General features: G+C 49.1%; 1 protein-coding gene across 2 annotated transcripts; it reads right to left on the bottom strand.

The window, feature by feature from the left end:
- Positions 1 to 2,823: 2,823 nt before the first annotated feature.
- On the bottom strand, positions 2,824 to 10,799 carry CXCR2 (C-X-C motif chemokine receptor 2). 2 transcript variants are annotated; one of them, XM_044241582.1, is made up of 2 exons: positions 10,752 to 10,799; positions 2,824 to 6,013 (listed from the first exon to the last, which is right to left on the bottom strand). In XM_044241582.1, the coding sequence occupies exon 2, from the start codon at positions 5,986 to 5,988 to the stop codon at positions 4,918 to 4,920; it is 1,071 nt and encodes a 356-aa protein (XP_044097517.1). In that variant the 5' UTR covers positions 5,989 to 6,013; positions 10,752 to 10,799; the 3' UTR covers positions 2,824 to 4,917. The 2 variants fall into 2 exon arrangements, with proteins under 2 accessions (XP_044097517.1, XP_044097516.1); XM_044241581.1 differs by lacking the exon at positions 10,752 to 10,799 and adding an exon at positions 9,845 to 9,886.
- Positions 10,800 to 11,319: the final 520 nt, after the last annotated feature.

Genomic DNA, 11,319 nt, shown 5'->3' with positions numbered 1-11,319 from the left:
ATTCTTTTTTATGCTCTGGAAGGTCAGTGCCAAGCACCAGATGCTGGTCTCTGCGGTCCTTAACCTGAGCCACACATCTTCTGACCTTCATGATGGAGGCGTAAGCATCTCTCGCAGGCCGTCTGCATGTTGAACTTGTAGTCCACAAGAGACTGGCGCAGGTTTCAGTCTGTCCTGGCAGGTCCCAGCTCGCCCTCCCTGTTGTCTGCTTCATGGGATCTTTCCTTCTTGCTCTCTCTGTCCTGCCACTTTCAGGTCCTAGCACCAGAAGCAAAGATAACTGCCTAACCTAGACCATTTTGCTAGCTCCCACAATTGCGTGCAGTCAAATCCCAATAACGAATCTCTCCCCCGAGTGGTCCTGCTTTCCATTGGAGCCCTGCGTGATAGAGCACGTGTCCTCAACAGAGGCTTGTTTTATCTGTCTCTGAATTTTGTGTTGGGCTCTAGCTGTCTCTTTTCTTTTAGAGAGAGAGTGCACACATGTGTGGGTGTGTGAGCGGTGGTGAGGAGGGGTGGGTAGAAGTGAGAGGGAGAGCGTGGAGCCTGTTGTGGGGCTCTATGCCACGTCCCCAAGAGCATGACTTGAGCTGAAATCTGGAGTCAGACACTCAACTGACTGAGCCACCCAGGAACCCCATCCAACGGTCTCTTTAACCGTTTTACCTACCAGCTCAGAATAGGGTAACCCCATCTGAGCTGTTCCCAACCTGGGCCCCAAGCCTCAGTTGCCTCTTGACTCTGTCAATGAGTGTAGGCGCTGAAGAAGTGGCCCAGCCCTACCCATACGAGTGGAACACTCTGGGAAGTTCATTTACGTATTTTTCCCTCTATTTGTAAGGTGCCTGAGGGGTCACCACTAGAAAAGCTAAATATCTAGAAATATGAACGGCACTAGGCATTTTTATTCCAGCTCTACTCTTACCCAGCCATAAGATCTTGACTGAGCTGCTTGCTTAGGCCTTAGTTTCCCCACCTGCATATTGCAAGGGTTAGCCTCCGGCGGGGGTGGTGGTGCTCTAGGTCTCCTCTGGCTCTGCCAGGGCAGGGTGGCCATTTTCCACATCAGTCAACACGGGATCAACGTCAATGTGATATGCCCCTCCTGTGGGGTATGTCTTCCTGTCACCCAGGAGACATTGGGGCTAACCCGATTTCGTGAGCAAAGGGAGCCCATTCCTGCAATGGGGAGGGACTGCGTCAAGGAAGATGTCATAAACCGGGGAAACGGAGCAACAAGACAGGGGGTTCATGTAAGTCGGGGGAGGTAGCTCAGAAACCAGAGGGGCAGGCTCAGACTGAGAAGGCAGATCTAGGCAGAACAGAGCTGGGCCCTGAATGTGGGACTTAGGCCTGGAAACATCGGAGGGAAGGAGGAAATCAACAACTCGAAGACAGACCTTGGATTTGCCTCCTCCCAGTGATGGCTTGGTTGGTAGGTTTTTTGGTGCCAAAACTGTCTTTATGTGGGAGAAGAAGGGAGGGAGGGAGGAAGAGAGAGAGAGAGAGATAGTAACAGTTTACACAAATGCAGCTCCTAGGCTTATTTTATCCCCTTATTTCCCTCGAGAAACATGCTTCCTCTAGCCCTTGTTAGAGGAGCAAAGAGCAGAGCCCCAGAACCACAGCGAAACTTGGTCTGGCCTCTTCCCACTGACAGTGATCTCAGGGAGCCATCTGGCCCATCAGCCCTGCCAGGTCAGAACACCTCCAGTCCCTCTGGCAACTGCGGTGTTCCCTCCAGTTAACACACGTTGGCCTGCTGAATCAGAAGCTGTTTGGAAGGTTTGGCCAGAGCAGCTCAGTCAAGCTTGAACCTGAGCTTAGCACAGTGCCTGGCAAACAATGAGCTCGAGACAAGGGATTATCGGGGCTGGATTAATCCTGTTTGCACTTTCATGAGTCAGGACTGGTAGTTACCTGTCCCTTGAGCACCCCAGCTCAGAGGTTTGCTCCTGCCTCCCTGGAGAGGTCTTTGGTCAGAGCCACAGCTGCTGTCTCTTTGATTTAGTGGTTGGAGAATTGGTAACAGGAAGGGGATCGGAGCCTGGTGAAGTTTGGGGACTGTGCTGTCGGACTCCCCTTGCCGTCCTACTTCCTTAGGGGGCTGCTCCGAGCCCAAACCCCTTCTGCCAAAGCCCCCGCAGGGATGAGGTCTGTGAACAAGAGCTCTGCCAGGGTAAGGCTCTGCCATGTCCCAGGGCCCTGGGAAGGCAGGTCTGCAGGAAATACTGCCCAACCAAGGCAGATCCTTGGTTTTGCCTGGATACCATGTCCCTATTCTGCAAGGTGTGCTTTTGATGGTCCTGCATGTCGGGTGTGTGTGTGTGTGTGTGTGTGTGTGTGTGAGTGTGTTTTGAGTGGGAGAGAGAAGAGAGTGGAGACTCAAAGTAGGGGTGGCTGGTTGAGCTCAGCAGAGCTGTCTGGCTTCCTGCTCCCCAATACTGCTGATTTGGTAAAACACACTGACCCTTGGTACTCAGGACTCTGGTTTCACCCAAAGACACAAGAAACACTTTGTGATCCTGGGACACATCTCCTTCCATAACACATGTCCAGTGGCCACAGATTTGGGCTAGGGGTGAAGGAAGTAGAAAGGCTGGGTTCTCTCTCGATTTCAATCCTTGTCTCTCTGTGCACCCAATAAGCAGAGAAGGGATTTAATTATTGTAAATAAATCTACATTCAGGACCTCTGCCCACCCTTGCCTGTAGCAGTTCAGATGCTTTTGATCACAAGTAATGAAATACACAACTCTAAGTGGCTTGTACAAAGAAAAAAAGACATTTAATTATCTACTCGAACAAGAAGTTACAGGTTCAATTGCTGAAATTTGTTGTTTGGGAACTAGTTGTTGTTTTTTTTTCCTTTCCAGGAAGATACACACAACATAAAATTGACCACTTTTTTTTTTTTTTACCAGTTTTAAGTGTACTGTTTAGTGGGATTAAGCACATTCCCACTGTCCTACCCCTATCACCACTATCCATCTCCAGAAACTTTCCATCGCCCCCAACTGAACTGTGTACCCATTAAACAACTACTTCCTACTTTCTCCTCTGCCTGGACCTGGTAACCACTGTTGGACTTCTTGTCTCTATGAGCTTGACTATTGTAGGTACTTCTAAAAAGTGGAATCATACACTATTTTTGCCCGGCTTCTTCCACTTCATATCATGTTTTCGGGGTTCATCCCTGTTGTAGCATATCCCAGAGACTCGTTCATTTTTAAGACGGAACCATATTCCGTCGCCTGCGTACCCCACATTTTTTGGTCCGTCATCCACTGATTGGCATTGCGTGATTGTCACTTTTTGGCAGCTGTGAATGATGCTGCCATGAACATTAGTGTACTGTTTGAGTCTCTGCTCTCAGGTCACTGCTTTCACTGTACACTTAGACGTGGAAGTGCCAGATCATACAGTGGTTCTGTTTCATCTTTTGAGGTGCTGTTTTCCATGGCGGCTGCACCACTTTACTTTTCCACCAACGGTGCACCAGGGTCCCACCACTTTTTCCATATCGTTGCTGACACTTGTTATTATCTGTCTTTGTTGTTGTTGTCATTGATGTTGAATTGTAAGAATTATTTGTATCGTGGAGAGTAAACTGTATAAAATTTGATTCAAAAATATTTTCTCCCATCCTATGATTTTCCTTTCCACTCTCTTGATCATGTCCTTGGACGTGCAAAGTTTTTAACATTGGGGAAATCCAATTATCTACTTATTCATTTCTTGCCTGTGCTTTGGGTGTCATATCCAAGGAATCACTGCCAAATCCAATGTTATAAAACTCTTCTTCTATGTTTCTAATAAACACTTATAGTTGAAGCTCTCCTGTGTAGGTTATGATCCATTTTGAGTTAACTTTTGTATATGGTATGAGGAAAGGGACTAGGTTCATTCCTGAGCATGTGGATAACTGGTTTGCCCAGCACCATGTGTTGAATAACTATCCTTTCTCCCATTGAATAGTCTTGGTAACCCTTGTTGAAAATCATTGACCATTTATACTTGGGTCTTTTTCTGGGCTCTTTGTTCTCATCCACTCCATCTGCCTAAGTGTGTTGAACACAATTTTTGCCTCTTTGTCACATCATATCCCACAACCATACTGGGAAGAACCATAAAGGCAAGAACCAAGGATACGTGGGTGTGTGTGTGTGTCTCTCTCTCTTTTTAAATCAGGAATACTTCCCAGGAGTCCCTGGACCCAGCAGACTTCCTCTTAAGCAATGGTGCCCTGAAGCCAGTTTGTACCTGCTTGTGAAAGCAGCCCATTACATTTCTTAAATTTTTGTGACCTAGTTGCTAAGCACATGAAAACTTTTGACATCGCTGTGGTGGCAGCATTTGCCCCAGGCAACTTGGTAAATGCTACAAACCTGGACTTCTTTTCACCAGCACACTATTGCCCTGAAACCTTACTAGTCAGAAGTGGATGACAGGGCCACTCCTAGCTAAGGGAGTCTGGGAAAGTGAGTGTCTGTCCTTCTCGGCCTCCCTCAAGGGAGGTGGGCTTTGCCAGCAAGCAAGAAAGGGAGAGTCGGGAAAGCAACCACTGCTGTTTGCCACTAGTGGCTAACACTAACGGTAGGAACTTTCTGTCGTCCCCTGAAAGGATGCCTTTCGAATGTCTTTAACTGCCCCGGACACCAGAGTGCTTGAGCTCAGTGCTAGGATGGACTGAGCTCTAGCAGCTGGCATAGGACGTATAGGGAGGTGCGGGGAACGAGGGCAGGCTTTCTAAACCGTCCAATGGGCCTGAAAAGGACGTGGCCCCAGTAGCTTCCTGTAACCACAGCTGGGAGCTGCCTTGACACAGAGACTGGAAACAACCAGTGGACATGAGGCTCGGGATGGGATGCTGACGGCGAGGGAGGTGCCCCGAGGCGCTCCAGCAGGGCCCAGGGGCTCAGAAGGTGGTAGAAGTGTTTGCTGAAGAAGAGCCAACAAAGGAAGGCCTGCCGTCCTTGGACAAATGCTCCTTGCTGATGAGCCCGTGGAAGGCCATGATCTTGAGGAGTCCGTGGCGAAACTTCTGGCCGATGAAGGCGTAGATGAAGGGATTGAGGCAGCTGTGGAGGAAGCCCAGAATCTCGGTGGCGTCCAGGGCGCGGCCGATGTCGTTGCGGCGCTCGCACGTCTCCCCGATCACCCGGAGCCTCATGAGGGTGTCTGCGACCAGGACCAGGTTGTAGGGCAGCCAGCAGAGCAGGAAGACGAGCACGACGGCGAAGATGACCCGCATGGCCCGGTGCTTCTGCCCCATGTGGGCCTGGAACAGCGTGCGCAGGGTGAGCCCATAGCAGAACAGCATGACCGCCAAGGGCACGAGGAAGCCGAAGGTCTGGGGCAGGGCCCGCATCACTATCCGCAGTCTCGTGGTATTGGCGCCCATGTCCTCGTAGCAGACCGGGCTGGAGTAGGGGGGATTGATGGCCCTGCGGAAGACGAAGATGGGCAGGGACAGCATCAGGGACAGCGCCCAGATGCCTAAGCATATGAACTTGACCCAGTGCCGCTTCTGGGTCAGCGTGCGCGTGGCATGGACGATGGCCAGGTAGCGGTCCATGCTGATGCAGGCCAGCAGTAGGATACCACTGTAGAAGTTGACTTCCTTCAGGAGCGAGACCACCTTGCACAGGGGTGTGCCAAAGATCCAGCCTTTCGCCTTGGAGGCAGCCCAGATAGGCAAGGTCAGGGCGAAGAGCAGGTCGGCTATGGCCAAGTTCAGCAGGTAGACGTCGGTGACAGACTGGCTGAGCCGACTGTATAGGACAACCAGTATCACTAGGGAGTTTCCCAGCAGGCTCAGCACGAAGACCAGGGCGTAGATGACCACCACTGCATACTTGTTGATTTCCAGAGATTCTGGCCTGCATGGGGCAGAGCCTTCTGGAATGAAGGGCAGGTCTGTGCTGTAACTGTAATTTTCACCAAAGAGATCTTCCAAGCCGTAAGCCTCCCAGTCCACGTCTTCCATATTGGAGGCAAACTTAAGTCCTGGCCTAGAGAAGAGAGATGGGAGTTACTGCACGATAATCTCTCCCCAGATTCTAGCCTATTTGTCCATGAATCTCGGACAGGATTCTTGCCTTGGCTTGTATATTACACGGAAGCAACCTTCACATTAGGAAATAGTTGTGGCTCTACGTTATGAGCCACATTTTGTGATAAATGGCACGTTGCACAAAACCTATAGTTCCCTCAAAGCCAAAGAGGTTCTGAGCTCCTTCCATGACATCACCATCACCCAAAACATTGTTGAAATCCCAATCCCTACAGAACATGTCTCAGATTCTTCAGTGGTGAGCCTCTCTGGCTAATGAAGCTGGATTTAATGTCAGAAATAGGAGGTGCCGTTCAGTTCTTGATGTGGGGGATGAAGCTGGTTTTGACTGCTAGAGAAAGATAGAGGTTTGACTAGAAAGCTGAGGGAGGAGCCCCTCTGTCCCACTTTTGGGAAGTCATTAAAAGAAGTTTGTGGGAAAATAGATTTTGTGATAACAGCAATACAGCTGCAGGATACTGGACCTAGAAGAAAGCTTATTTACAGACCAGCATTTTTCTTTCAGGATGCAGGAGACCTGCTGTGGGAATATTTGTGCAGTTTGAAAAAAGTATATTAAAAATCCTAAACGGGTGGCTGACTGATTCTCTAAGCGGGTGAAATGTGACAGACTGTCACAGCCATGGACTGCCACGTGGAGGTGAGCAGAGAAATCCAGAGTGCTCCCAGCAGTGGGAGAGGCGGAGAAGACAGGTCAGACAGGTGCAGGCAGTGGTACCTGTGCCCTATCAGGAGGTGCAGACGGGTGGAGACACACTATCCTTGTTTTGGTGGCTTTTCCATTCTGGTGGGGACACTTTCTGTCCTGCCAGTGAGTGCCTTCATCCATCCCTGACTCCCCAGAACCCCCAGACGAAGTCCAGGTAAACCCGCTTCTGTTGGCTTGGCCCTTGTTTTGGGGATAGCCCAAAGCCTGCTTTCAGGGGAAGCTGCAGTCACTCTGAAATTTTACCCAGTTTTCAAAGAGGATGTAAATGAAAGTAAACCAGCTCCCAAGTGAGTTCCTTGTGAACCACAAGATGCATCAGTACTGTGCCATTTCTTTATGACAAGGTATGACCGTCCTGGGACCACATGCAAGGAGGTAACCCACCTCAAAACGGAACCAGCGTTAAAGAGAAAAACACAAAGTACTAAGGCTTCAGAATAACTTCAATACTCAATAGGATCATCATTATAAAACGAGAGGGACAGTAACGCTGTTGACGAGGATGTGGGGCATGGGACCCTTCTTATATTGCTCGTGGAGATGCGCCAGTGGAGCGGCTGCTTTGAACAGTTTGGCAGTTGTTCAAAACGTCGAACATAGTTACCAATGACCCAGCAATTTCACTTCTAGATGCCCAGGAGAATGGAAAACCTATGTTTCCACAAAAACTTGTACACAAATGTTCACAGCAGCGTGACAGCCGAACAGTGGGAACAATTCAAATGTACATCAACCGATAAATGGAGAAATTAATGGAGGTGCACACAGACCATAGGCTGTTATCCAACCAACGACAGGAATAAAGGATTGACATCTGCTGCGACGTGGATGAACCATGAAAACATTATTCCAGGCCAAAAAAAAAAAAAAAAAGCAAAGCCAGACATAAAAGGCTTCATACTGTACAAGTCCATGTATGTGAAATGTACAGGAGAGGCAAATCAGTAGAGACAGAAAGTAGATCTGGGTTGCCAGGTGCTGGAGGGAGGGGTTTCTTTCCAGGCTGATGAAAGTATTCAGGAATTAGACAGTGGAAGGATTGTATAGCAAATACTAGGAACCACTAGTTGTACCCTGTGAATGGGTGACTTTTACAGAGTGTGAATTCCATCTCAATTAGAAAAAAATTAACCAAAGGGGGACACCTTTGAGAAGCAAACTCAGATAGTAAAACAATCACATCAACAATGAAACTCTCCAGAAGCTTTTCTCTTTAGCAGAGGGAGGTCTGTCACTCTCAATCATACACAGCAAAGAAGAAAGCCGAATAGGGTTAAGAGAAACTGGAAAAGCAATGCCCTTTCCCCTGGAGTGACGGAATTCTTAGTCTAGGTGATTGTGGCCAGTTAAATCAGCTTCTCAGCCCATGGAGACTCTGTGAACCTAGAAAGATCTGATGCGTTTGGGGAATGTCTAGCCAGGGAGATAAGGTAATAATGGGAAAGGCCACCATACAACTCAGCCAGTGCTGTTGGTGAGACCTGTGACAAGTCACTAGTTCTGCCATCCCACGGTCAAGAGGATATTTATCCCAGGGTTCTGTCCGATGAAGTCACAAGGTCAAGAATGGGTCATCTCTGGGAACAGATGATCAGAGATTCTCTCAAGGGAAGAAATGACCTAGAGAAGGCCCACTTTTAGCAGAGCATAATGGGACAGAGAGCTTGTGCCCATAGAGGAGAGGCCCGTATTTAGGAACACTGACCGTGAGAAGGCAGGGCCAGGGCAGAAGCATAAACTGCCCTATCAGGAGACAACAGCAGCCAAGCATACTTCACTGGTAAGTCCTCATTCTAAATAAGGCAGTGCTCAGCTGTGTGGGGGAGGGGCTGGAGATACATAGGGGAGCTCCTACTCCCAGACATGAAAGATGTGCTTGAGGGTCCAGAGGGAGACCCTGAAAGTCAGGACAGTAGGTAGAGAATTCAGGCAAGAGAAACAGGACAGGGCAGTGACCTCCAGCCACTGGGGCGGGGGTGGGGGGCAATGCTTTGTGGATGCTTGTGGGTTTTTCAGCTTACCAGTCTCTAGGGAGGATGTGTTGACAGTCAAAGGGAGAAACTAAGGGAAGGGAGTTGACCTGTCTGAGGTCTGCTTTGTGCCTCGGGGGTACATAACCTCCCTGGAGTGTTACAGATAGATATGATTAGTCCTGACTACAGATGAGAAGACAGGCACAGAGGCGCTCAGACATCAGCCCATGGTCACAGAGCCTACAAATTCTACAGCCCGGATTCCATGTAGGTGTGGATCAACTTACAGTCTACAGACCTGCTTTATTAAAAAAAAAAAAAAGTCATACCTCCTATATTAAATATTTTTGAAATATATTTGTAAGTTAAGCTTTCAAGATCTCATGAAGTGAGACTGCATACAGTTTACTCCTATTGTTTGCTATTTTGTGCATTGTTTTCTTATCTCTTCAGTAGGGCCAGAACGAAAGAAATAGTTCTTGAAAGAATGATAAACAAAACACCCTTAAACTGGCTGACTCCCACCGACCTCCTGGTCATGTTCTCGGTGAACAAGCGGGAGATTCCCTCATTGAGTGAAATGGCAGGACCCTAATGACTCACGGTCATTCAGAAACTCCATGGATGGGATGATTCTAATTCATTTTATAAACATGCTAAACAACGGAGACATACAAGATCCCAAACATTGAAGGCAATCTTTTCAATCACAATAGAAAATTCAGGAATTTTAATACAATTCTAGCATGCTTTCTCTCTATAAATATAATCTACAATATTTGCATTTAATATAGGGGAAGGGGGCCTGGATGATGTCTGGCCCTTCCTTGGACCCCATCCTAGTCCATCCTGGCTGAGTCAGGAAGGGAAGGGGCTGGGCAGAGAGTTGCCCTAAGTGGTTGTTGGAGAGAGGAGTAAGGAAGAGGGGCAGGAGCTCTCCCTTTGGGGATCTAAGGAGGCCTTAAGAGGAAAGAAGCCCACCCCGGGGTGGGGAGAGATGTCTGGGGTCATTGGGGGCTGGGTGTCAAGGGGGTCAGAGAACAGAGACATTCTGGAAGGTGAGAAGGGTGGGTGTTCCAAGACTTACCAGGCGTCTGGGCCTTTCACCTGTGGGACCCGTCCAGGAGGGCAGATGTGTCTGACTGACAGGGCGGGGTGGTGAGAAGAGAGTGGAGGAAGTGAGCGGTGGATTACATTGCTCAACTCGAGGGTGGAGTCCTCAGGCTGCTGGATGCTTTTGATAACTTGAATAATTAATTCTCAGGTCAGCTCTTGGATCGTGAGTTATTTTCTGACCTGGTAGAGTTTCATATCGGTAAGGGACCTGTGGTGTTTTCTAGCCAATCTTTCCATTTCACAGAGGAGCAAACGGAGGCCCATGCCAAGGCAGCGGTTTAACCAGGACGGCATGGATTTCTGTCATCTTTGCCCTGGTCTCAGCAGACCCTGGCTCTTTCAGCAGCCTGGTCTGACTGTCCCCATACCCTAGCTGCCTCGGGCTGCCCCCTGCTCGGGAGCCCCCAGCCCTCCTGCTTTTGAACACTTCTCCCATCTCCAAGGAGAGCAGCTCATGAAGATGAGAGAGATGGAACTTGAGCTTCTGGTGATCCTGGACCTAATGCCTCCTGTCCCCACCCCATGCACCCCCAGAGCCCTTTTTTGGCCTGTACACTTGGGATTGGGTGTGTATGGCTGGCCACTTTTGGAGCCAAGACCATCTAATTTGGAAAGAAAGGCTTTTGGGAAAAATTCGCATCTTATCCAAGTCCAAACACATTTTCGAAAGCAGAGTTGAGTGACACTGAGAATGTACATTTGTTGTTAATTACCGTGGAAAGGATAAATACAGGCAGAACAGTGAACACTGATTCACGGCTCCCTCCCAAGCTCCCTCTCCCTCCAGCAAGCCATGCCTCTAACCCCCCCACTAGGCCTCTTGCCCCCTGCATCCCAGGACCCACGGAGCGCTCGAAGCCTGCAACAAACTTGCTTACCCCTAGGAAAGAACCTTCAAGTCCAACTGTTTAGCAAACCTTCTTTGTCACTTCTCTCTTTCCCATGCTGGAGAAGAATGCGGTGACTCCTGGCCCGGTGATGCTAAAACCAGCAGCGGCTTGTTATACACGGAGAGAGGCACAGGAAAGCAGTGGTTAGAGACTGAGTGAGCCCAGCAACTCCGGGCCAGTGACTTTCCCTTTCCGAGTGTTGGTTTACTCATCTGTAAAATGAGGCCAGTGATAGCATCTAACCCACTGGGCTGTGCTGAGACTCAAACGAGGGATTACCCATAAAGCACTTAAGACATACAGCAAGCCTGATATTAGTGTTTGTTAGGGCGATCTTCGTCTCTGGAACAGTTTATCAACTAGTGCCGTGACTGTCTGTCCCACTACACCCCGCCCAGGGAAGGAAAAGCAGTGGGTCTGCTTTCCGGGCAGACTTTGATGTACAGCCCCATCGGCTCTGGCCTGGATAACAAGAGTCATGTGAGCTATAGTGTTGGGTCCCTGCTCAGGGCCAGCTTCTGGGAAAAGTGCTTTTCGGATCTTGTGCACTGAGGGG

This window comes from Neovison vison, chromosome 3 (genome assembly GCF_020171115.1).
Source record: "Neovison vison isolate M4711 chromosome 3, ASM_NN_V1, whole genome shotgun sequence".
Classification (NCBI taxonomy): domain Eukaryota; kingdom Metazoa; phylum Chordata; class Mammalia; order Carnivora; family Mustelidae; genus Neogale; species Neogale vison.
The sequence above is the reverse complement of the archived record's forward strand: the minus strand, read 5'-3'. Positions and strand labels throughout refer to the sequence as shown.